The 27,669-nt window shown below is 41.9% G+C and overlaps 1 protein-coding gene across 1 annotated transcript; it reads right to left on the bottom strand.

The window, feature by feature from the left end:
• Positions 1 to 154: 154 nt before the first annotated feature.
• On the bottom strand, positions 155 to 21,395 carry LOC138959155 (outer dynein arm-docking complex subunit 2-like). Its single transcript, XM_070330528.1, has 20 exons — positions 21,323 to 21,395; positions 19,820 to 20,066; positions 19,377 to 19,531; positions 18,721 to 18,967; positions 18,193 to 18,299; positions 17,088 to 17,230; positions 16,572 to 16,694; positions 15,682 to 15,905; positions 15,206 to 15,265; positions 14,406 to 14,562; positions 12,069 to 12,215; positions 9,341 to 9,550; positions 8,630 to 8,866; positions 7,909 to 8,037; positions 7,383 to 7,598; positions 6,861 to 7,042; positions 6,147 to 6,261; positions 5,403 to 5,591; positions 1,718 to 1,939; positions 155 to 1,360 (listed from the first exon to the last, which is right to left on the bottom strand). The coding sequence occupies exons 2-20, from the start codon at positions 20,041 to 20,043 to the stop codon at positions 1,247 to 1,249; spliced, it is 3,201 nt and encodes a 1,066-aa protein (XP_070186629.1). The 5' UTR covers positions 20,044 to 20,066; positions 21,323 to 21,395; the 3' UTR covers positions 155 to 1,246.
• Positions 21,396 to 27,669: the final 6,274 nt, after the last annotated feature.

The following is a 27,669-nucleotide window of genomic DNA, read 5'->3' as shown; positions in this document are numbered from 1 at the left end:
TTGCTATCATCTTACATCAGTACTGATGCAATGCTGGAATTGCTGGGTGATGCACCGCCCAGTCACAAGCTCACACACACTCACACACACATTCTCTCTCTATCTCTCTCTCTCTAGCTCTTGTATAAAACGTACACAAGCATGCACAATGACACATTGTTGTAACAGTTGTAATTTATTACTGATCTGGCAATCAAAGATGTTGAATATCAGTATTTTATTTACATGCCGATTTACACAAGCAGTCACCAAAAACCTTCCAGATTGTGGCTTGGTGACAAAATAATGCATATTTTATCACAGTCATCCCTTTGGATAAAATTAATATGAAAGGAAAACAGTAAGCACAATTTCAGCATGGTCAAAACTGAGATGCCCTCAACAGCCACAAGATCAAGATGGACGGATACTTCTACAAACAGTTTTGGAGGACACTACAGCCAGCTTTCCAAGTGAGTCCCTTGTCGAATCAAGTCATGGCCAAGATGGATATGGTTCTGGAATCATCGTTGACACAAACAAACTCTCCAGACCCATTCTGTACACGTGTGTTTGTTGGTCAAGATGTGCGTGCATGGCCGTTGTTGGTCAGATCGATGTGACCTATGTAAAATACCTGTGACACTGACAGGCTATCTGCAATACATGTACCTCTACACGTACATCGATAAGATTCCATCAGAACAGGAATGAAAATTCCATTACTATCTTGTTTCTTCATCTCTTGTGCATTACTTATTATATTTCTTGTTAGGAAAATTTTGCAAGAGAATGTTTCAGTCAAATAAGGACGTACATTATCATATATTGAGTCTGGAAAGTGTGGATGGCAAATTCATGTGTAAAAAGTTTGAAGCAGTCATTTTCTGTGGAAAGAGGCTATAGTAACTGTTCCACATTTCCCAAAAAAGTTTAAGATCAAAACTATAATATAAAGTCATGGTATAGACTGGAGCTGAACTACTTAAAGTCAAAATAGTCATACTTCTTTTTTTGGGGGGACAGCCACATGTCTTTTCTTTTTCTTCACACACATAGATGTTGCTTGTGCAACCATTTCTTTTAACCGTTTTATATTGCCTATTCCTGGTATAACGTTCTTAAAATAAACAGTATTGGTGTCAAAAAGATCTCATTTTTGCAAGTTCACACCATTCATTAATTTCTTTGTTTCTTTATTTAAACAATGTGCTCAAACACTGGCAGGCAACTTTATTTCAATGAGGAGAAAAGTGTCACACTTAAATTACGCATATTTGGCTCTTTCGTTAGCCAGGGCAAGTCTTCGAATATTGCCTATGCAGCCTGCTGAAGATTCCTGCAAGTCAGCATCTGGTGCTCCAACCATCTTCAGCAAAGGCTGAAACAAAGTATGAATCTAGAGTTAAGATACAGGTCACATCAGTCAAAACAAAACAAAACAAAACTTTTTTGTCCAACTAGCTGACAGTTGACACAGGTTTAGCACTTCTGCATTTGCAAAAGTTGACCATCTGTTAGTGAATACTGAAGAATATGTTCCATTATGTTGTTTGATATCTCCTGAACAGACAAAACTATAAATTTCTCATTGCCTAATACATATACTTTGATTCTCGGATTTTTGAGAACAGTTGTTTTAAATGATACCAAACTTGCAGCCGTGTAAAAAGTCAGAGGGAGGGGACAGCTTGGAAGAAATGTTGTCCACAGAGAAAAAATTGCAAAATTAAATTACCTGTACTACGCCCGCTTCGTGCATCGTGATGCAGTTTTCAGGATTTTTGGAGAGCTGGAAGAGTGCGCGAGCTGTTGACCGATGGACGTTCTCATCCTTGGACTTGAGGTAGCGAACCAGGGGGGCCACAGCACCCTCCTTTCCAAACGCTGTCCGGTTATTGCCCCAGTTACAACAGCGCGCTATGGCCTCCGCTAGGTGTTGCCGAAGTTTGTCATCATGCTGGAGAAAAAAAGCCAGAGATCATTATAAGGACTTTTTTTCCCCCTATGTGGCGCCAAAGTACTTTTTGACAACAACAATGAGACTTTTGGGCTGTGGAATAAGGGAGACAATTCCATGCAGTTCAGCTTATGAAAATATCCTACTGTTTAAACATACAGAAAACTGTACACACACAGGCCCGAAAGCCCGACCACAATTGCATGCACACACAAATATATTTAAGCCTTGAACAATGCACACTTGAATTAATTTCTTGATGTTTTCAAACCTACAGACTTGCTGGTGACAGTAAAACACTGACAAGACCCATCCTGAACTCAGGTAAAATTGTTACTTCCCTTCGGGTCTCATTTATCCCTGACAGGATGCCTTTGTTTTCCTTCTCTGGAGAGGAAATCGATTTTTGTGCATATTTAGAGCTTTTCTTAATGATATAAGCAGATTCACGATCGTCAATAATGATTTTTCATGGTGTTGTGTAATTTTTAAATTACAAAGGAATTGTTATATATGTATAACAGTTTCAAGCGAGCTGTCTTCCGGGGATGTATTAACTGTGCAAACAACTTTAAATATGGCAAAAGTGTCACGTGGTAATCAACTTTGTCATGTGATCATAACAAAATGGCTACGGAGCGGACAATACTTTTTCCGTAACCAGTTGGGAGTGATGCAACAATACCACGGTCTCCTTCCCATAGCAGTCTCAAAATATCGACTTGTTTTGACCTTAGAACGATATCTTTATCATAACTGTGAAGAACAGAACGGAGATCACTGTCGAAGTCGGCCATTCTACAATCACGTTCGTCTTTCATCTTTTATCAGAAACATTAGCGAAAAACATATGGGAGATAACTCTGTATTCTTGTTTTGATAGATTTCGGCTTTTAGCTCCGCTTCTTTCCCTGTACTCCGCGTAGCAATTATCCATCCTGTCAGAGAGACATGAGCGATAGCGTGGACCGATGATTATCAGAATAATAATAATAATAATAATAAAACATTCTTTTATAGCGCTGTTCACCACCGAATGGCAGTCTCATGGCGCTTTACATTAGACATTAAAATTGAACATTTTACATAAAAAGTGTTCTCGTAAGAAATAACAAACAAGCATTAAAAACAATTGTAATTCAATCAAGTTGGCGTTTTAATTAAACAGATCCTGTGATTGGTCAGAATGCCCCAACTCATTAAAAATTACCGGTCATTAATTACACATTAACATGCTTCCATTTGAAACTTCGAGGTCTTCATCGGGGATTGACGCCCGACAAAAGCTAATTGAAGCCCGACGGAGCGAAGCGACGGAGGGCTTCAATTAGACTTTGGGAGGGCGTCAATCCACGATGAAGACCGAGAAGTTTCAAATGGAAGCATGTTAATGTTATTGTAATTCAATCTGACGACGATCTCTTTCCTGCTTTCATGCGGTTGTAAACAGACAGAATTGGTTCTGTTCTGTTCACACACTACTTTCAGTCCACCTACCTGCAAGGGTCAAGTCCCAAGAAATATGTCTCTGTATTCCTATCGTATCACTCTGCTCCTGTTTTGTTTTCTTTCACACACATTTTCCCTTCTTTTTTGACGGGTTTCTGGACACCAAACTCTAAAACAAATTCTTTCATCACAAAAGCGATCTTTGGAATTGACTGACGTAGTCCGGAAGAATTCATGCATCAACTTACGTCACGTATTCGACGTCATCACTTCGCATACCTTATGGTCTCGGTATTTCGTTGGCCTTCATATTTCCTACTTGTAAAATGACCCTCAAAGCTAACCGAGACTAGTCAGGCGGTATCAATGCGCCTCGCCAGCAGGTTGTTAATGGATTTTTTAGCGAGTGGCTATCGACAATTAGTCACCGGTAATTTTTAATGAGTTGGGGCATTCTGACCAATCACAGGATCTGTTTCATTAAAACGCAAACTTGATTGAATTACAATTGTCGATAACCACTCGCTAAAAAAGCCATTAACCACCTGCTGGCGAGGTGCATTGATACAACCTCAACTAGTCTCGGTTAGCTTTGAGGGTCATTTTACAAGTAGCAAATATGACAAATATCGAGACCATAAGGTATGCGAAGTGATGACGTCGAATACGTGACGTAAGTTGATGCATGAATTTTTCCGGACTACGTCAGTCAATTCCAAAGATCGCTTTTGTTTTGTTTTAGAGTTTGCTGTACAGAAACCCGTCAAAAAAGGGAAAATGTATGTGAAAGAAAACAAAACAGGAGCAGAGTGGTAAGATAGGAATACATGCCGAGACATATTTCTTGGGACTTGACCCTATGCAGGTAGGTGGACTGAAAGTTGTGTGTGAACAGAACAGAACCAATTCTGTCTGTTTACCATCGCATGAAAGCAGGAAAGAGATCGTCGTCAGATTGAATTACAATAACATTAACATGCTTCCATTTGAAACTTCTCGGTCTTCATCGGGGATTGACGCCCTCCCAAAGTCTAATTGAAGCCCTCCGTCGCGCTTCAATTAGCTTTGGTCGGGCGTCAATCCACGATGACGACCGAGAAGTTTCAAATGGAAGCATGTTAATGTGTAATTCATAGACAACGACCACTTATAGTTATATAAAATAATCTAGAAAATTTGTTTTTAAAAAGATGAAAAAAAACACACAAAAAACACGTAAGATAAGTAATAGACACATAGTTACACATAAAAAGTCCGACAATAAAACAGAACTCACATAAAAGCGTACAGATCTAAAACAGAACGAAGATGTAACATAGACTGTGGGGCAACAATTTAAACAACTAACAACTATAGTCAACAAGCAAACTTATCATTCAGCACATTCACTCACAAGTCACATGCACACATTACACCACAGCTTCAATGTCCTAATTACTTTGTTCATTTTAGTAAAAGGCAGATTTGTACAGGTGAGTCTTCAGTTTAGTTTTAAATGATGGTAGTGAAGGAGACTGGCGGACCACTAGGGGAAGTGAGTTCCAGAGTGTAGGGACTTGATATCTGAATGATCTTTGTCCAGCTGATTTTAGTTCAGCTCTAGGGACTGTGAGGAGCAGCTGGGATGAGGACCTCAGGGACCTAGTTGGAGAGTACTTTGTCAGTTTTGATGACAAGTAAGGAGGGAGGGTGCCATGAAAGTAGTTGAAAGCGAGAGTGCCCAGCTTGTACTGTACTCTCTGTTGCACTGGAAGCCAGTATAGATGATTCAGCAGTGGCGTAGCATGATCCCTGCGCTTCTTTCTGAGGATTACCTTAGCTGCACTGTTCTGAACTCGTTGAATGCGAGATAGCTGATCAGATGAAATGCCAGCCAAGAGAGAATTGCAGTAGTCAATGCGAGGAGTAACACGTGCACAGACGAGCTGTGTGGCAGCCTTCTTGGTCAAAAAACGCCTGATCTTGGCTACTCTAGAATGTGACAAGACCATAATTGACCATCAGTTCTACTTACTGTCAGTGTTAACCTGGCCAGCATTGGCACCACCCCGTGATCTGTGATGACTGCAAGGTTCTCTTCGTCTTTGGCAATGTTAGCAATGGCTGCACTAACTGCCGCTAAAACCTCCTTGTCTTCTGATTTCAGGAGTGAAACGATCAGCTCTAAACCGCCCACAAAGGATCGAACCATCTCCCCAGCATCCTGAAAACAAGTGAACAACAGTTAAGAATTGTCTGTCCTTCTCAGAAAAGCAAATCTGTCATAATTACAGGATCAATACACATTCTTAGACTTATCAAGCCCCCCCCCCCCCCCCCCAAAAAAAAAAAAAAAAAAAAAAATAAAAAATCTGTGCCCAATATGAGGTTTTATAAAATGAAATGGTGAAGCACATTTGTCCAGCTTTACAAAAGTAATGAAGAAAATAAAAGACCTTGTACTCCATCTGAGAACTTGCCAAATCATGCTTTTATTGTATTACCTTTTATTATTCATGCAACACACACTAACTGCTTTGGCCACAAGAGCATTATGCTTCTATGTAGCACAGAAACTACTTCATGACATAACAGTGCACACTTGTGGTCTCTTGTGGCAGCCCTATAAATGTCCTTGACTTTACTAGTATGGAGTCAGACTAAATCTTTAATTTCAAAACTTCTTTCCAGCTGCATAGGTAAAATCTACACTCAGACAGTGTAACGTTTGAACAAAAAGTATCATGTTGATAGCCTGAAATGTGTCAACAACACCTACCTTGGCATTTTCAATGCAGGGACAAATTGCCCATGCAGCGCTTGCTTGTACATCAGGGTTTTGGTTCTTCAGCAGTGACCATAGCAGCCGGACACCATCCAATTTGTCAATAATCCTGCAATAATAGACAATGTTTCTCTGTTACAGCATGATGCTAGAACAATATAGAGCCTTTTTTTGTAAGGGTACAACTATAAGATTAATTGCTCCAGTAATGTGCCTTCATGCTATGACTTGTTTTTCTTCAACAAACGTTAAATGCCATGGCCTTTGTCCATGCAGGAAGACAGTTACAATCCTTAAAAATTGTGGTTTTCTGAATCAACTTGTCGACATACTTTACTAGTGATCAATACGATTGCACTGCATGACAACCTGCACATATTGTTGACTGCATATTTCCACTTACACTTAGAACTATTTTTCCCGAAGTTCACTACAAGGCCTTGTTTTCTTAGGCAAATTTGCTGAAATGACGTTAAGAGTTTCAACAATTTTGAGAAGCTAACGACAGTCCTTTGTCCAACCTTTACCCGACTGTGGAAAAAACCCAATTGGCAGCAAATTTTACTTCGATTTAAAAGGAGTTTGGACATTTTATAAATGTCCTACACCAAGCGATATTCCTGTTACTCTGTGCAAGATTTCCTTCTCAAATTAAACAATAGTTTCCATGCAAAACCTGCAATGTCATAATATAAAAGTCATGCTTACACCATGTTGTCTGGCTCCTCTGCACACTGACCAACAGCCTTTGTGACATTGACCAGCAGGGCCTGGTTGGTGCCGGTCAGCAGGTTGACGAGATGTGGAATGCCACCAGACTTTCGGATCTGAGTACGATTTTGTTGTGCTTTGGCCAGCTCTCCTAAGGCTCCCACCACATTCACCAGCACCTGCAAGATAATCAGATAAAATATTGTAGTTTAATTTGACCACAATTATTAAATTGTCATAATGATGTCCGCATTGTTAGTATTTTACCTCAAATCGAATTTAATCTGATGCGAACCCCTTACACTGGATGCATGAAAAGTCTGACATAAAATAGGTTATCACAAATATTTTCATGACAGGATCTGAAAGTCAAAAGCTTTATCTTGAAGCATGTACTGTTCATAAGATTGTATCATACATTGTACACTTAACACATTAAAAAAGATCAGGAGCAATTAACTGCTTTATTTTCATTCCACACAATCATCATCAACTTTGCCTACAAACATATATCTTCACCTCTTCTGGTTGGTTAGTAAGCAGGGCCACCAGCAGTTCAATGCACTTGAGTTCCTGGAAGCGAGCAACGTTTTCTGGACTGATGGCGCACTTCCAGATGGCGCCAGTGGCGGCGGCAAGCAGTTCCTTGTTCTCCATGTTGTTCAGCAGTCCCACCAAAGGGTCAAGGCCACCGTACTGACGCACAAGGTCGCGGGTCTCCTTCTCCTCAGCACACTGAGGACACACCAGAGCTTTTGAATTGTACATTTCAGGTCAAGTCCATCAAACCAAGTATAAATAAAGATCGAAAACCAAAACAGAAATATTACTGTTGAAGGGAGGCAATTCTGTCACAGTGTATGTCCTTTTTGTGAAAACTAAAAGAAGCAATTTGTTAAAGGTACGTTTTCTTCCACGTACACATGCCTGGGTTTGGTTAGCAAATGTATAATCTTGATGCTGAAAATTAGACCTAATCGCATAAATATTCTTTCAAAGACCCCATTGGCTGATAAACAACTGAGAGAAAAAAATGTGTACAAACCTTAAAAATAGCTGAAGCACAATGCATCTGCAGTTCTGGGTTCGCTGGTTTGTCAGGGCTGGTGCACTTGAGATTTCCCACCAAGTCTTCAATCATACCCTCAGTTCTAATGGCGAGACGGTAACTTGGCTGTGCACAAACAGAAACAGAAATTTCATAAGATTGTATTTTAAATCTGAGTTGTCCACAAAAAAGAACAAAGTGAGGAAAATTAACACATCCATGTCTGATCAAGAAAATTTACAGGAAAAAAGAATAAAAAGCGAGTCTAAATTTTAAAATTGCTTTAACGGTCTCGATCTCATTTAAAACATGCATATATATGTCATACTAACACACCACAAGCATTAAAAAATAAAGACAGTTTAATTGCACCTGCAACACTTGCAACACACCGAGCTACATAGTACGTCATGTATAATCAAACTTGTTTTGATTTTTTATAATTCTATGGCTATACCACTACTGCCACTAATCCCATATTGTATCTTTACCGTAATTATCATGACACAATAATTGGATTCTGAAATAACAATTTTTTTCTAAAACTACCAACTAGAGCAAAGTTGAGGTTTTTAATAAAACTAAAAGAAAATATACCTCCCCCCCCCCCCCCCCCCCCCATAAAAGACCTTCAGGTACAGCTTCAAAATGTACAGAAAATCATAAATTTGCAAAAAATCTCATGTCTCAACACACATATTGCAGAAACTAAACTCACCTCAGACGCACACTCCTGCAGGGTTCCCACCACTGGAATCAGCATGTCTTCATGCGGTGACTTGAGCAGCTTGGCCAGCAGTGGAATGGCGCCGGCTCGCTGCATGGCCTCCTTGTTCTTCTTGCTCTTGGAGCAGCTCCACAAGGCCAGAGCGCCGCATCGCGCCACTTCCACATCCAGCTCCATCTCTGCCGTCATGTTGGTGCTGTTCAGTGGCACGCAGTCCAGTAGGCTCACCTGGGTAAAAGTGTTGTTTTTTTAAGACAAGCTTGTACTTTTACTTAAATAACAAGCTCACATTTGCAATATACATGTAGTAATTTTACAATTATCGTTTGATTTACCAGCTGAAAATGTTGCTTGCAAGATGTTCCTCTCTATTCCTAACTTTGCAATGTCCTTAGTGTAGTCGATTACAGCTGTGTTAACAAATAGCTACATGGCTTTTGGAGGAGAATCAATGTTATTGTGAAAACATGCAAACAGAGAGTATACAGTTGTCCAAGATGAATTTAAGTTTCAAGAGTTCTTGTAGTTTCTGTTGTGAATTGAGATAGTTTGGGGAAAAAAACACCAAAAGACAAAACTGTTTCCCCAGCATATTCAGACAGTGTAGGGAAAAAACACATTCATACTCCCGGTTTCAGAAATGGGAATGATTCAAGAAAAACTCAAAACGAAGAAAACAAAGCAAAACGCGGAAATGCTCACCAGCCTCTTGATGCCACCGTGTTGCCTCACGGTGCGACGAGCGCGACGGAACTTGGCCACATTGGCAATGGTCTCAGCGGCCAGGCATTTCAGATCCTTGTCGGGGTCACGCAGGATCTTGACCATGGTTTGCAGCCCACCCAGGTCAGCGATGGAACGACGGATCTGTGTGTTGCGCGAAATCTCTTTCAGGATCTTCAAGGCTCCAATCTAAAACAGAAGCAAATAACATATACATTGTATGTACAAACTGCCACTGAGAAGAAAGAATAAAACAAACTGAACAGATAAAGAACAAAACAAATTCTGAGGAGACTTACTAAAAACATGTTTATTGTTTTGTTTTCTTTTTTTTTAAAAGAAACAGATGCTGTGTGCATCTATTAAGAATACGATATCAGACCTGTTTATCTAATTGGAACAGTTGGTGTGTTTTCCACAGAGACGTAGTATATTTTCAAAATATTGAGTGTATTTTCTTACCAGGTGCTAATTCCCACTGGTTTCCCAGTGGTGAATAAGTGGGAAGAGGATATAGGAGAGTGGGACCACTCCCATCCCACAGACCTCCCACAGTCAAAGCTATGGGAAGAAAGTGGTATAGACCTGAGTCTCAGGGAAACAAGCTAAGCTTGCACTTCGACAGAAATGGGATAAAAGTCGGAATTCCCTCTTCGTTACCACACAGCGTGCGAGGAAAATGTTCCGACGCTGCGAGCGCGAGTCAGCAAGTTGCCCCATCGAGATCTGTGACGTCACAGCACACGCTGTTTACACTAGACTCGCTTAAATCATAGCAAACGTTGAAGAATACTATCATACAAAATACACTGAAGTATTTTATATGTGTGTAATTATTGCAGTTCTGTTAATAACAACTGTTGTTACTAGAATGGTTTATTTACTCACGTGATGATTAAATATTTTCAAGGATTTTTGTTTTCACTGCGGGACTATTATTCTGCCCTGTTCAGTTCCGCGTTGGGCCTGCCGATCGAGAGTGTTTGAAGTTTGCTACAATTGCCGGCGAATATACTGTGAATACGTTCCGTGCGCGCGAGTATTGCATGTGCATGGATCAAAGATTACATCTGAAGAACACCGAGTGATATAATGGCGGCGTCATATTCAACAAAACGAAGACAATTAGTGGGATTACTGTCAAACTCAAAGGTTGATGAACGCATGAACACGGCTTTCCCACGTGGCCGCGCGCGCACTCGTAATCCAGCGTCAACTTGATTTGAGTGATTAAAAACTAGTGTGGGTGTGCTTGAATATGTATATCTGTGTGCATGAGTTGTTCTTGTTGTTTTTTCTATATACATTGATGATTTTTAAATTCGCTCATCCCTTTGCTTCATGATTTGGCGCTGAGTCCCAAAGTTTGTTCCAGCATTATGTTATGCAATCATTTTAACACTCATTTCTCACTGTAGTCCCGCACGGTAACAGTGACTCAACCGCAGGACTCTGAGACGTTCGCAAGAACCCAGTCCTCTATGGAAGAAGAAGAAGAAGTCCCACACGTTTCCGATTTGAACCCAACTTGTTTCCCACCTGAATCCCACTCGTTTCCCACCTGAATCCCACTCGTTTTCCACCCGTGAATCCCACTCGTTTCCCACCCTGATCCCACTCGTGTCCCATCCTGATCCCACTCGTGTCCCACCCGTTTCCCACTCGTGTCCCATTTACTTCCCACTGGGCTCCCACTGGAAGTCGTAATCAAATCCCACATGGCGCCCATGTAGAACTTCCCACAACGTCACCATGTGGGATCCCACTCGGGGCCTACATGGGATCCAGTGTGACAGGGAGACTACCGTCGCCCTTCACAGCAGACTCTGCAGAGTTGTTCGCCTTAGAAGTTGCGAGCTATAAACACCTGTGGATTGTAGAGTTCTGTTTGTGATGGGGTCTGGCGGCTTTTGTCTCTCTGTATGTTCATGGATTCCTTTGCAAATGCATAACAGTTTTTATAGGGCTTAGAAATAAGCTCTAAAATTCTCAATCCTGTTTGATTGGATTTCGCCTCCAAAGGTGATTGTGGTGTTTCGGCACTCGGTTACATTTGGCGTCGTCGACAGGGATGGGACTCGACATGATAATTATGTTCAGGAATGGCGTTATGGCCACTGAATCATTTTTCGTGCTGTTTCCATTCCACGAACCTGGGAGGGACCTAAGCTTGGCGGGTCCATGGTTCGGAACTTTGGGGACAAAGTTAATTTAAACGGGGGCGAGTGTGACAGGGAGACTACCGTCGCCCTTCACAGCAGACTCTGCAGAGTTGTTCGCCTTAGAAGTTGCGAGCTACAACACCTGTGGATTGTAGAGTTCTGTTTGTGATGGGGTCTGGCGGCTTTTGTCTCTCTGTATGTTCATGGATTCCTTTGCGAATGCATAACAGTTTTTATAGGGCTTAGAAATAAGCTCTAAAATTCTCAATCTTGTTTGATTGGACTTCGCCTCCAAAGGTGATTGTGGTGTTTCGGCACTCGGTTACTCGGGGACAGACGTAAAACTGTTAGCAGTGAAATTACAATACGTCCGTCGCACTGATGATAAAACTGTAAGAATATGACACTGGAAATCGTCTTACTTACTTATCAACCAGCGTATTAATCGTATTCTTGGAAACTTGGCGTACAAAATACGGCGAAATCGTATGAGTAAACAGGTCTGTGATATATAAGCTTCACAGCAAAATCCTTGTGACACTTACTTTGCACTTGACTTCATTAGTGTCCAAAAGGTTGATGAGGACCTCAAGACCACCGACATCTCTTATGGCGAGCTGGCAGGTCTCTTGTGCCAGGTTAAAGTCACGAAGGGAGCACAGGGCAATGATGGTGGCAGTCTGGTTACCTCCCTTACACAGACAAATGCAAAACATTTCATAATTAGATGAGAAAAATACTCTCCAGTCAAAAATGTTAACATTACAGTACAGCAGTCCCTCTCATGAACGGACACCCTTGGGCCATAGCAAAACTGTCCGTACATTGCAGGTGTCCGGTCACGGGAGGGGTGACCACACCACCCCCTCCCCCATACACTCACACAGAGACACACAAACAACAGGATTGAGTCTATGCTAATCACTTCTTGTGGCTACTAAACAATAACAATAAACTCCTAATACTTCTTTAAACGTTCTGTAAAAATGATTTGTATGAAAAGTGTTGAAAAGAAGAGAAAATCAGATTGAACCTGTAATTTGCAGTTGACATCTTGAGTGTCGGAGCAAATGTTTCACGCTGTCAGCGTGCGCTTTGCAGTATTGCTGATCCAGCCACAGCTTACTGTGCTAATAAAGACAATGGGCTGAACGGGAGACAATAACGTAAAAAAGATAGTGTATGGCCCTATAAAATGCAACTGGCTGTTTGGCTGTATCAGACATCGCAATCATGCCACGACTTGATGAAGGAGAGAGACAGCAAGCGATTGGGATGCTTAGAGCTGGCCAAAGCATTGAACGTGATGAACACTGAACGTTTTCCGAAATCATTGCACTTGGATCCTCAGTCACTTTTTTTGAAAAATTGTCATTTCATGATGTTCTATTCAAAATCAATAAAGCGAAGGTTTATAAACACTAAAATGGCCAATAAATAAAATATTCAAACATTGAAAACATTCACCACTGAGTTGATTTTTTGTGATTTGTTAAAGTTCAGTTTGCGGAATTTATGCCTCTCGGTATAAATCCTCAAGGCAGTGAACACACTCACCATGCACTGACATACGAAAGCAGCCACACAAACACAGCACAGAGGAGCATATGTGCAGATGCTTTGCAAGAATAAGCTTGAAAACCAGTTTGAATAAATAGCAGCAGATAGAGCTGCATGTCATAATCATGTAATTTATTTTCTTCTTGTCTGGCTTTATTGACTGCATGCCGATCATGTGTGGCATGGCAGTGACTTTTCACTCTTCAGTCGGAAATACACTGTACATAACACAGCTCCCACTCTCCCTCACTACTGCCTACCCCGTGACAACTGATGCTTGGAAATTGTGTGGAAGAGTACACCTCTCTATTTCTCTCCAATGCTCTTCCTGCTGACATGCAGTGACACCGCACACCCCACAGAGTTTAGCCAGCTACCCCTCCACTCCCCCCCCCCCTTTTCCTCTCTCTCACTACCTCCAGCCATGTACTGTTTGGGGCTGTGGCCAGAGAGGCCAGCTGCACTGTTCATTCAGAGCAAAACCAGTTGACTGTGTCGTAACTTTTGACAAAGCAAGACAACTGAAGGGTTCACAGATTAGGCAACCGACTCACTGGTCAAGGCTGAGGGGAAACAAGAGTATCTTGTCAATGAAAGAGGTTACACGCAGACACACGATGCTGAGAACTGTGTGGCCGGTTTTTCACGCTCTTTCGCTCAGGACCTTCATCGACTGTGGTTTCTGTTGTTTACGTCCAACAGACAAGAATAAAGAGCACAGTGCAGTTTCATGTTGGCATCTTCGCATGTAGCCTACTCCACTCCTGACCAAAACTACCCCCCCTCCTGATGGGTACACGTGCACTCAAGTTATCAGTGACTGTCATCACGCCATTATTGCGGCTGTGATCTTTGTACCAAGAGCCGGACTGCTCTGTTATCGATTTTGTTGTGGTGAAAATTGAAGATGGTCTGTCCGTACATTGGAGGTATGACCTGCTGTTGGGACCGAAAATGAGTGTCCGCGTCCATGTTTTGCAGGTGTCCGTTTAAGGGGGGGGGGGCAAATATAGAAGGAAAACACTCGGTGCCAAGCAAATGTGTCCGTACATGTCAGGTGTCCGCTCACGCCGGGGGCCGTACATTGCAGGGACTGCTGTATGTGTTTTCTGTTATACTCAACCACTTGCAACACTTATTACACAGACAGGCGGTTGGGGTAAGGGGGGGGGGGGGGGGTGATTGAGGCGGGAATAGGGGTCGGACATTTCAGACTGTGAAGCTTTACAACTTTCTTTTGTTTCCCTGTCTTTCCCGTCCTATTTTATAATTAAGCACAATTGTCAAGGAGACGAGGTAAGAATATTAAAAACATCGGGTACCTTCAGGTATTTGACAAGCTTCTGAATCTGCCAGTACTCAGAAGGCAGGTCAGCGTTTGCTTCAGCACGTCTTTCAACAGCTTCCTCCTCCTCTTCACTCTCTGTTGAACTTTCGCTGAAGGAATCGGCTGGTTCAACTGGAGTCTTCTGTTTACGTCTGTACAAATGAAACACACATTAGAAGATTTATATATCTCCAAGCACAATAAAAAAAATAGCAGAGATACACAGAATGAAAAAATATGAATTACATGCATCAATAAAATCTTCTCTTTGTATTTAAAAAAAAAGTAAACATAAAGACATATGCATGAGAAATATAGATGCTATAGGAAACATTATTATTATTATTATATGAAGTCTTATATCGCGCGCGTATCTCCAGACTCGGACTCAAGGCGCAGGGATCTATTTATGCCGTGTGAGATGGAATTTTTTTACATATTAATACATCACGCATTCACATCGACCAGCAGATCGCAGCCATTTCGGCGCATATCCTACTTTTCACGGCCTATTATTCCAAGTCACACGGGTATTTTGGTGGACATTTTTTTTATCTATGCCTATACAATTTTGCCAGGAAAGACCCTTTTGTCAATCGTGGGATCTTTAACGTGCACACCCCAATGTAGTGTACAACGAAGGGACCTCGGTTTTTCGTCTCATCCGAAAGACTACATTCACACATACACGCATGCAGGTGCACACACACACACACACACAGATTGAGATATATGTGCATGGATTAACAAAGACACTGCGAGCATCGGGAGAATTTAAACCAAAAAAATACATACAGCGATGAACTTCTTCTCTTTGGCCTTGGCTTCTGCTTCTGCTGCTTCTCTTCCTCCTCCCTTGAAAATAATTGAAAACATAGGTCAAAGACCTGTACGGTTTACAACAGTGGCTACCACACACAATCACCTGTGATAGTCTGTGACTTATGCCCCTTTTTCTCAAACACTGTCTCATTTGTGTTAATACATTTATATTTTTTTCTCAGAGACTCTTTCAGAATGGGCGCACATGCATCACACGTACCAGCCTTAAATTAGAAATTACGCTGTATTAACCATACTCAGATCTACTCTGGAATGCATACTCAGATCTACTCTGGAATGCCAGATTTAATTCACTGCATACTCATGCGTCACACGTTATAAATGTCAAAGCAGCACCGCCCTGATATGGCCCTTCGTGGTCGGCTGGGCGTTAAGCAAACAAACTACAAAAACAACTCATGCGTAAATGAAACAAGCGCTCTACTTACTCTTTGGATTCATCATCCACGCCAAGCACCTGCCACTTCAGTGAAGGTTCCAGCTTCTTCTTCTTCTCTCCTTGCTTATTTTGCTTGTCCTTGTCATCGGCGCCCTTGTCTTTTTGACTATGCCCCTGCTGCTCAGACCTTGCTGTGCCTTGCCCATCTTCTTCATCAGCTGCAGCAACCTCCACGTGGCGATCATCCTTGGGCTTTTCATGCAGGGCGAACTCCTGTAAGATACGCATCAAGGAGCATTACCAATTCTGACTACAGAAAAGCCTGTCTGTGTAATGAATTACCCCAAAACTCCCTTTTCTATCACCTACAGTTTCACCTTCAGGTTTCTAAGTAAGTTCTAGTTTCTACAATGCTACTGCTGATGATAAAATGTTTATTAGACACAGCTTTTTGTCACCAAGATAGTAATATTCTTCATCCACACTGTACAAGTTCTATAGATACAAACAAAGATGACAGAAACACTGGTGTGGTGTGTGGGTTTTGCATAGGCTAATTTTGGCTGCAGTGGAGCAATGCCCTATCACACTCATTGACTTTCAACAGTTTTACTATGCCCAAGTCGATTTTTCCACGTCATTTACACCACAAAAGCATTTAGTCTGTACCAGTCTGAATCACTCATATTGACAGATTCTTTGTTCCACAATAATGATACTGACCAAATTCAGGCTCACCATGAAAGTCACTCAAACAGAAATGCAAACTTCATTTTCCACCGCATATATCGATCTCCTTCTATTAGCTATTACCTCATACCAGTTAAACTTCGACTTAAGGTAAGTCTCGTCCAACTTCCATTTAAACATTCTCTCGTGAATGACTAGAAAGCCTGAAATCTCCACTATAATTCACATAGAATGTTCAGCATATATTACCTGCTTGCTGATGATCTGAGCAAACTTGGGTGACTTGGCCTTGAGGAGGGTGACAAGGTCGCGGTAGGTGTCCTGGTCAGTGCGGTCGTAAAGCAGCTGCCCGGGCCTCTCTGGGTCAGGCCCCTGTAGGACGATAAACACAAAGTGTCAAATGCTACATTCCAATTACTCTTTGTGCTTATCAATTTCGTAATTGTCCATGCTAGCAAAAGTCTATTTCACAAATACACACATGTGATGATAAGCTAACAAGATGCTTTCTGAATTTCAAGTGCAGTTTGCTGCCTCCTCCCCTCCCCCACTCTCTCAAGTGGGTGGGGGTTGGGAGATGTTGGATAACTTTTTTCTCCTCAAACCTAAAAGAAGTTAACAGCAAGCAAACACACAAAGATAGGGGGAAAAAAAGAATGGGCTTGGCATGAAAAGAGGGTTAGAGGTTACCAAGGTTCTGGTAAATACACATTGTTTTCGTGTTCAGCCTTTAATATCTTTCATTTAGCCTTCTAGTTATATTACCTTGTTGATGAAGCAGCCGCTTGTGTTGGCAGTGATGTAGAGGGATGAGCCGTCATGGGGCTTGGCTTCAATATAACAAATGTCACCATGCAGCTGTCGCCATGGCTGCGCCCGGCAACCGTTTTTGTACACAAAGCTTTCACCTGTACAAAGTAATCATAAACAGACTTAGCACACAAGTGATTTGCATCCTGTGGAGTGAGAGCAGAAAGAGAAAGGAAGATACCCGGGATTTTTAAAAATTGTAATAAGCTCTCAGACTATAGACAGCACACTTCTTCTTCTTCTTCTTTGTTCATGGGCTTAGACACCCACGTTCACTCATGTTTTTAACAAGAGTGGATTTTTACGTGTATGACCGTTTTTACCCCCGCCATTCAGGCAGCATACGTCAATTTCGGGGGAGGCATGCTGGGTATTTTCGTTTTTCTATAACCCACCGAACTCTGACACTGATTACAGGATCTTTTCCGTGCGCACCTGGTCTTGTGCTTGCGTGTACACACGAAGGGGGTTAAGTCACTAGCAGGTCTGCACATAAGTTGACCTGGGAGATCAGAAAAATCTCCACTCTTAACCCACCAGGCGGCAGCGACCGGGATTCGAACTCACGACCTCCCGATTAGGAGGCTGATGTTTTACCACCACGCCACTGCGCCCGTCTGACAGCACACTGATCTCCCTTACCTTTCTAGCTCCTTATACTTGCTTTCTAAACAGCCAACAACAACAACAAAAACAATAACATCAACAACACCAGCAACAACAACAACAACAAACACGTGTAAAAGATTACAACCAGCCAAGAAAGCAAGCAATGAAAAAAACAGTCTGTAGCCACCATGATTTTTCTAATTTTCTAAACATAACATCTGTAAATTCTCCTTTACTCGAAGACTCCTCCACTTTTTGGGGGTAATAATTGTCTCGGATTTTTGGATGGTCTTACTATTGGTTTTCTATAATAGCAACAAGAGTTTTTTTATCTGCCAGTGAAAGCAGAAGCTACCAGTCAACCTTCTTTCTAAATTCAAAAGAAAATCTGAGCTGCATTAATTTATGACAAATGTAAACAGACAAACTTACAAAACACAGAAACACTCACCATGGTAGCGTATGTGTTCCAACACACACTTTTCTCCATCTTCTCCTGAGAGACCTTTGAGAGTAGTCATCTCAGATTCAACCATTTTGGGAGTTAGCCTCACTTGTCTGAAAGAATGAAGCAGACACAATAAGCTCATCAGATACCAACAGCATCATTTCAACAGATGCATGTGACAATACACACATCCAATTACAAAACATTTTGACTACATATGTATTTCCTCTCCCCTCCAACTCCCTTTGATTCAATCACATGTAATAACTATAGTCAGATAATTAAACGGGGATGGGATACATTAGCTCAATTTTGTCGAAAAAAAATCAGAAAAAAAAGATGCAAGTGTCAAAAGTACTGAGCCTTGCGTGTGAGTGTGTGCGTGTGGGTGTGTGTGTATGTGCGTGCATGTGAGAGTGCGTGTGTATTTTTTGAGTGCATTTGTGTGTGTGCATTCAGTGTACATCGCCATGAGCTCTTGTGAGAACAGGCGATTAATAATTCTTCATTATCATTACAGTTACTACTCACGTTGATATTTTCATGATGCTCTGGTTGAGGAGCTGCTGATCAAGTCCAATCAACTTCAGCCTCACGGACAGCACCATGTTCTTCTCTTTCAGCTCCTGCTGCTGTTTCTCATTCTCCCCTTGCTCTGCTTTGCCCAGCTGCTCCATCTCCTTGCGGATCTCTTCAACGTAGCGCAAAATGGAATTGTCGTCTCCCTGCACAGTCCCGAACCGCTCACCAAGCATGTTGACCACTGGATCGCGATTGGCTGAAAGTCAAGAATGTTTACAGTATAATGTGGCTATAAAAGAACTATCGCGTCTGTCTATCAACAAATGAAACAGGGAGACAAAAATTACCATGCTGTCATGTTCTTACTTGCACACAACAAGTATTTAAAGCAAAAGCCAGGTTCAGCCTGGTCAAGTTCCCTTTTCAGAAAAAAAGAGAATGAAGTGATATTGTCATGGATAAAACGGCTTGATTTCTGAGGAAAAAAAATCAAATATAGACATCAGTGAATGGTGTCTTTGTTAACACTTTACTTTCACATAACATAATAGAAGCAAGATTATTGATCTAACAGTATAGCTGTTTCAGTGCACAAGAAAGTGAGAAGTTTCATGGTTTAAAATCATACACTGAAGTTGCAGCTAAAACATAGTACAAATAGTTACCTTCCAGACACAGGCGAAGTTCTGTAATCTTCTTGTCCCCAGCAGTTCTCAGAACCATTTCTGCCAGCTCCATTGTCATGATGCTGATGGTCTGTGTTTGAAGCTTGAACAATGGAATGTCATCCTTTTTCTCCTCTGACACCAGCACTCCATTTCTGTAACAAAGTCAAGACATAAAGTATTCCTTTTAGTTTTACACAAAAAACAACAAAATAGTAGCTTTAACAAATGTTTCTTCAAAAAGTGTCCGGTAGTTGAATTGTAGCTGTTATAATTCAGTAATAGCTAGCATGGAGTGACCTTGCTAATTTACAAATGTTGGTACCATGCAAGCAGCTACTTGACAACTCTACCAATCTAGCCCTATAGTAACAGTTTAATTGTGTTAATTTGTTTGATAAATCAGAAGCATGATCCAATCCCATATTACTGAATTTACTCACTCTTCTTTGAATCCTGAGAAGCTGTTGGCGCTTAGTGTCGTTTCCCAAGTAAGCGGCCTTTTAAACACTAGTTTGCCCTCATCAGGGTACTTTTGTGAGAAGCCTTCAACAAATCTGAGAATGGCATTCAGGAGCTCCTCATTCAGTGGGGTCAGTTCCAGCTTTCCTCCTGACCCGCCCTGGGCCGAAGTCCACTGGGCAGCACTGACGAGTGCTTGACCCATTTTGAATGTGCCTTATTATTGATCTGAAAAGAATGGTTCAATCATTAAGATAAAAAAAACAACAGTTGCACAGTGTTTGTGCAAAGGATACATGCAAACATTAGGAAAATATAAGTAATAATAGAAAAATGTGCAAGTATTTAACAGACTATTTGTAGAATTCTACATTCATGCACCTACTCAATCAATCAATCAATAGGAGGCTTATATTGCGCATATTCCGTGGGTACAGTTCTAGGCGCTCTGCAATGATGCCGTGTAAGATGAAATTTTATACGGCCAGTAGATTGCAGCCATTTCGGCACATATTTACCTTTCACGGCCTATTATTCCCAGTCACACGGGTATAGGTAGAAAATTATTAACTGTGCCTAAGCAAATTTGCCAGGAAAGACTCTTTTGTCAATTGTGGGATCTTTAACGTGCACACCCCAATGTAGTGTACACGGGGGGTGTTCGGACACCGAAGAGAGTCTGCACACAAAGTTGACTCTGAGAAATAAATTTCCGCCGAACGTGGGTTTGAACTCACGCTGACAGCGGCCAACTGAATACAAATCCAGCACGCTACCAACCAACTGAGCTATATCCCCGCCCCTACTGTGTATCTAAGATTACCCATTATTTACAAACTGAGCTCATTAATATGGGACAATTTAAGGAGCTGGGAAAAAAATAATTTTACAACTTAACTGGCTTCTTGTCATTTATAAACTTCTTTCTTTTTTAAAAAGCAAAGACTGTATAATTTGTTCAGTTATTCATAGTTATTCTAATCCATTTCGTCATTTTCTTCTGATTGCCACGTCCATACCTATTCTGACGACACTCTATTGAGTCTGAACTGATATATTATTTCGCATTTGTTCCCATCTCGATTACATTGCCACAGTCATGCATGGTTACTACAGTCTGCCAAGGTATTCGATCTCGATGCTCCTTGTTTCGAAGCACAGAAAGAAAGGACAGTCATATTGCTCTAATTAACCAGTATTGAATAGCATACGTTTCTGAGAATCAATTCACTTTACACAAATATGACGGCTTCAATATAATTCTTGTTGTCAAAATGTTCCTGTCAGTGTCACAGATCTTGATCCATCGAAAAAATATCACGGCGGCCTCCGTTTGGTCCGGGGCTCGTATCACTCTTCAAATACGAGCGGATCGTTTGCATGTTTTCTTAGAATACCAGAAAGACTAAGTCAAAGAATGCACCAAAACATGGATGAAGAAACCCTGTTAATACGGAGAAAACCCAGAAAATCAAAGCGCGTACCCTCTTGCAAGTCGTCGATGGTGGATGCGAGTATTGGTTAGGAAGCAACGGTTGCTACGATCAGTGCGCATGCCCGACAGGAAATCAAGGGGAGTAACTATTGAGCAAGTGACAATATGACGTCAGAAATACATAGCCCAGTTACCTCCCTTCCACACTCAGCTTTGTTGTATGTCAAAAATGTCTCCGCGATGGCTCTAGCGCAGCGGTTTCGATCTGTTGAGTCACTTTACGTATAAAGGCTTTTTACCAACTATCTCAAATCACCCCAAAAAGTACACAGAAATATGACATTACAGACACAAATCAAAACTTATAAAACTGCTGAATGAGTCACAACAAAAATGGACACAATAACAGCGGTTTACAATATGATATTCAGTATAATTATATTATCTCCATTTATACTTGCTGTTTTAATTTGTAAAAGCATTTGTTCATATACACCAACAATGTTTCATACCAGTCGATTGTTTAAAAAAAAATGGCAGCAGTCTTCTCTTCTTCTTCTCGTTTGCTCAGTAATAAGTGCAGCAGTCACTCTTTCAAGTTAGTGGCTTCCCGGCTGTCATCATCCCAGAAGAAGCAACATCGATCATACCACAGTTGATCACTTGACGTGATCACGGCCAGCGGTCATTATTCAGTATTTGTCTTTTGTGTATTATGTCTTGTACATAATACTTGTTTGTTCGCGCATGAGAACATCTCTGTTGGTCGGTTCAGCTTCACAAACTCTTCTCGTGCTGGCGGCCGGGAACAGTTATTCGTGTTTGAAAATGTTTACACTGTTGAGATCGTCACGGTAAAAAGAAGAAGATTCTGAAAACTGGGACACACACACACACACACGCACGCACGCACACACACGTACACGCGCGCGCGCGCACGCACTGCACGCACGCACGCACTGACGCGGCACGCACGCACGCACACACGCACACACACACGCACACACACACACACACACACACACACACACACACACACACATACACACTCACTCAAAACAACAACAGCAACAACAACAACAAACAAACAAGCAAAACAAAACAAGAAACGTCCGACCGCTGCAATACAGCCGCTTACGCCCTTCTGCTATAACATACGCATGATCATACGTACATAACCATGAAAATGCACCGTACCAAGCCCAACTATTTAGATACGCACGAACATGTCCAACCTGTGAAATGTGCCGGTGTAACACGACATTTTTACTCCACGAAAAATGTACTCCGGAGTAAAAATTTCGTACGAAATTCTTACTCCGAGTACACCTTTTGTACGAGAAAAGAACTCCCCAAGGCACGAAAAAATTGCTCTCTTCACGAAATTTGTACTCCCCGTTTGTTTAATTCCAGTAAAAATCTCGTACGCAAAATTGGGATGCGGGCGAAGCGATAATGCCAATATGTGATCTCGCGCAAACAAATGTCGCGATACCCCTCCCCCGACCCCTTCCACCACCAAAACTAACAGGGGACAGGGGAGTAAAAGTTTCGTACACCTGGCGTGGGCAGTTAAATTGCTCGTGTTAGGGTGGAGTAATTTATTCGGTTTTTTATTCGTCAGGGGAGTCACATTTTTGTACGAAATGTTTACTCGGAACACACCTGTTGTGGGGTGTTATTTTCTCGTGTTATGGGGGAGTAATTTTTTCGTAAAGGGAGTAACATTTTTGTACGAAATTTTCACTCGAGTAAAAATCTCGTGGGAGTAATTTTCTCGTGTTACAGCGGACCATGCTCAACTATCACACTATCCTCGATTATGAACGACCGTAAAACTGTGCTCGGTAAACGCCCGGCCGCTAAAATGCACCCGAACATGCCTGACCACTATAAGACACTAGTCATTATACTCTTCCACATCTGAACATAATTATGCCGTCTCTAAAATACGACCGACCCTGCAGAGCTTGTCTATGCCCGAACAGAAACACAATTATTCCCTGTCACTAAAACATGCCAAACCCCTGCGTTTGTTAAAAATACGCCGGATCACACCCGACCACATGACCCAGCGAGTCACTCAAATGCATCCGACCACTCCGGACTATACTAACGTATGCCAACCATAGCCGACCAAAGAATGCGCCCGAAAATGCTAGATCCATATCAATAGTTTTAACCATGACCGGATACTCAAATACAGACGCCCTTTGCCGACCATGTACCCCGGCGACCGCCATGCCGCATTGCCCGATCACTTAAATTCGCACGGGCATGCTGGACAACAGAATAAAGCCCCACTAAGCCCGACCATGAAAATGCGCCTGTCCACTGCAAACATGTTACCATCCTTTTTGACCCCTGAAGTCCGACCAATTATGCCCAATCTAAAAAATGCGCCAGTCTTATTGGAGTACGTCTAAGAAGCTCGACCACTCAAGTGCGTCCGACCATGCCAACCCACTATAATATGCTCGACTATGCCCGCCAACTAAAATCAAAATTATGCCCGACTAATCCGGACCATTAAATGTGACAAACCGGGCCACGCCCGGCCACTAAAATGCGCCCGACAATGCTCATGCAACGACTTTCACCCAAACGTGCCTGGCCACTCAGAAAGCTATATAAAACGCTGTGCACATGTTGCAGCCCTAAATTGCACCTGATCATGCCCGACCACCATAATATTTTCAGCCGTGCCCAACAAATTTCTTGCAAACGGACAATTCCCGACTTTTTTTCAATAAACTTAACCATTACCTGTAAAATTCGCTTGACAAAAAACCCGAAACAAAACAAAAACAAAAGAGAGAGAGAGAGAGAGAGAGAGAGAGAGAGAGAGAGAGAGAGAGAGAGAGAGAGAGAGAGAGAGAGAGAGAGAGAGAGAGAGAGAGAGAGAGGGGGGGAGAGACAGAGTGAGAGACAGAGACCGAGAATGACAGAGACAGAGACAGAGCGGCAGAGGCAGAGAGACAGAGAGAGACAGAGAGGGAGACCGAGCGAGAGACATGAAGGGAGAGAGAGAGACAAAACAAAGATAGCAAAACAAAACATCAACAACAACAATACCCAACCACGCCGCGAGACCAAAGACAGCTCGTGTTTCCCAGCGCCTCAGTCGCAGTCGGACCACCCCTTGGTCATACCCGCGCCGTCTTTATCACATCGCACGCACGGGCGGGAACGGCTATCGACCAACTTTTTTCGTTTCGGCCCCAGGCAGAATGAAAATCGCAATAGTTTTTGTTTTTTTAGGCATATAGGTATAGTGGTTAGTGTGAATGATGAAAACGTTCAAGCACCGCGTTTTCAGCGTGGTTTGGGGAAGCTAGTTGAGAATCGCTAATTGGAGCAGCTTGTCAGTCGTTGCAATTGTGAATTTAGTGTCAGGGTAAGGGCTTAGGGACACGGTTTAGATTGGTCAGGGAATGGTTTAAAGGCAATGATAACATAGAGGAGAAAAGCCATCATACAGAATACAAGGTAAGTATGTGTGAGAGTAATATGCGGCAGCATTCTGCTATAAAGTTATGAAATGTAAGATGATGCATACATGAAATAAGCTATTTTCATCTTTATTTCACGCTCCTAGCCTTTTTTTTTCACCCTAAACCAGTTCCAGTGAGGCGGGTCCAGTAACATACTTGTATACCAATCAATCATCAATCAATCAATCATCAATCAATCAATCATCAATCAATCAATATGAGGCTTATATCGCGCGTATTCCGTGGGTACAGTTCTAAGCGCAGGGATTTATTTTTTTATTTTTTTATTTTTATTTTATGCAATTTATATCGCGCACATATTCAAGGCGCAGGGATTTATTTATGCCGTGTGAGATGGAATTTTTTTTACACAATACATCACGCATTCACATCGGCCAGCAGATCGCAGCCATTTCGGCGCATATCCTACTTTTCACGGCCTATTATTCCAAGTCACACGTATACTGACACGGGCATCTAAATATAGATACATGTCGTTCGAACATCGCCCAAAGCCTTATGCACCATCCCCCATTCAAGACTTAGTAATATATATATACTAATATACATATATAAACAGTCGAACGGGAAAATGCACACAAACATACAGCAGTGGTATATTAAAGGCACAGTAAGCCTCCCGTAAACCATCACAGATACTGTTAGGCTTTTACACACAGTACAAACACCCTTTCATTTAAACACTCACCGCTTGAGAACATCAGGTGCCCTCCGTAAAGAGCGAGCAATTTTCAAAGAATTTCTTTTAGCGTATTAAGGAAAGGAAAATTTCCTGTGAGGACGTTAAGGACCCCTTTTATCATTTTATCAAAGAATTTATTGTTGCGTGGTTTATCTTACCCCTGAGCCATCGTGAACCCGTGTGATCCAGTTTCCCCTTTTTATGGGGGCGAGGACGCCCCCATTCTATACGGATAGTTTAGAGGTTGACCATGGGCAGCGCCATTTTGTTGTGAAATACGTCATCAGTTTGTGTACACAGGAAGTTGTGACATCCGTCACCCTATGGGAGGGGTGAAGGCAACATTGTTCATCTGTAGAAAGTTGTGAAATCCGTCACCCTATGGGAGGGGTGACGTCAAAATTGGTCATCACAGAGTTTGTGTAACACAGGAAGTTGTGAAATACGTCACCCTATGGGAGGGGTGACGTCAAAATTGTTCAACAAAAACATGATATGTCGCATTGTGCAGGGTCAACTGCAACAAACTCAAACCGAGCCATTCATACCTAGCTGTATTTGAGAGACTTATATACCCGACATTTTTATTTCTTATTTTCAGCACAGGTGTAGGAAAAATCATGAACCAAAATGTTATTTATTTTCTAATTTAACATTTTTTTTACAAATATGACCATGGTCTTTTAAACATACAGTGACATTAAACATTGTTATGTTAAAAACAAGAAAAAAGAAATAAAGCTGTTGTGCACAAATCAGAAAATACATTGTACATTTTACCTACAGGCCAAACAGTGTCTGTTGGCGGCAGAGGGCCCAGCAAGTTGCTATTTTTAGATCGATTAAAAGTTGTCAAGAACAGGCGCTTACATTTGGATGTGTCCACTGATAGTAGGTTTGGTTGTGATCAATCAGAATGATGTAGGAATAAAAATGTATGACAGTTTGGTATGATGACATGTAATTCAAATATGCTGAAATGTAATATTATACATGATATAATATTATTATGGCTGTTGCCATGACCATGAACCCCAAGAAAGGTTTAATGTTATGTCAAATCAAAATACCAAAATCAAGCACCTACTAATCTGGTGCGGCTTGGACCAAAAAAGGATGGACACGCAACTCGCTCAGCCAGCCAGCGCTGCGAGACTTACAGCGGCCAACTTCGCCGCGGCGCGCTCATTGGCTAAGTATTGAACTTGCGTCAAGGCCGATGCGCGTAGATTCCCAGAATGTTTACTTTCGGTTAGATTCTTCGACAGCATTCGCAGAGGTGACTGCCGTATTGTGTACCGCAGTCAGAAGTAATTTATTACTTTTGGGAGTTTAGTAACGTGATATCAGTTTTCAATTGTTCGTTCACTTATATTGCTTTCAGATTTAACACACAAGAAACAGTAGCACGGTTTTCGTTGCGAAAATGTGCATTGGCAGTGCTACGCGATCGAATTGTGTATTATGTACACGCGGTGTTCTTCTCAGGAAAAGACCGAAGCGACATGTGACGTCAGTCGTTCAGCCCGCGAGCGGTGGGATGGGGGGGGTTCACATGGTTTGTTTGTTTCAGAACCACACCCATATACACACATTTCACATGTAAACCATTTGTCCGCCCCCTGTCGATATTTATCGACTAAGTTCCTTGTCATAATGTTGTCGTCAGTTTGTCATTCGCTGTGAGCTTATCTGCAATACCACGTTATTATGTACCTCTGACTATGCACGAAACAAACGGCTGTGGTTCACAAGAACTCTAGCGATGGCTTTTGACTGTTCAGAGGAACTGGCGATAGACATAAACCGTCGTCTGCTACGAGAACCACGACCACAAAAAAAGTGCAGTCTCACATAGCAAGTTTTGTCGAGTCGGTTGGCATGACGTCATCAATCATCGGTAGTTCCACTAACGCCGGGCTGACGTACCCTTTCAATCGTTCACTGACGAAAATGGCATTACTGACTCGCCGTTTCATTGGACAGATTAGAGGGCTTCCCCGTGTTCGGCGGATGAACTCGATAATAAAGGAAACCCGATTGATCTAACTTACTGCCTATCACCGCGTACAAATACAAGGAAGCCTACTCTCCATCGCCCTTCAAGATGACCGAAGTGATTTGAATGAATCGGTCACGATTTTACATTGAGGGCTCACGATCACGATCTACAATCCAATACGTTTTAGCGTTGTAATT

This window comes from Littorina saxatilis, linkage group LG2 (assembly GCF_037325665.1).
Source record: "Littorina saxatilis isolate snail1 linkage group LG2, US_GU_Lsax_2.0, whole genome shotgun sequence".
Classification (NCBI taxonomy): Eukaryota; Metazoa; Mollusca; class Gastropoda; order Littorinimorpha; family Littorinidae; genus Littorina; species Littorina saxatilis.
This window is presented reverse-complemented; position numbering and strand designations above follow the sequence as displayed.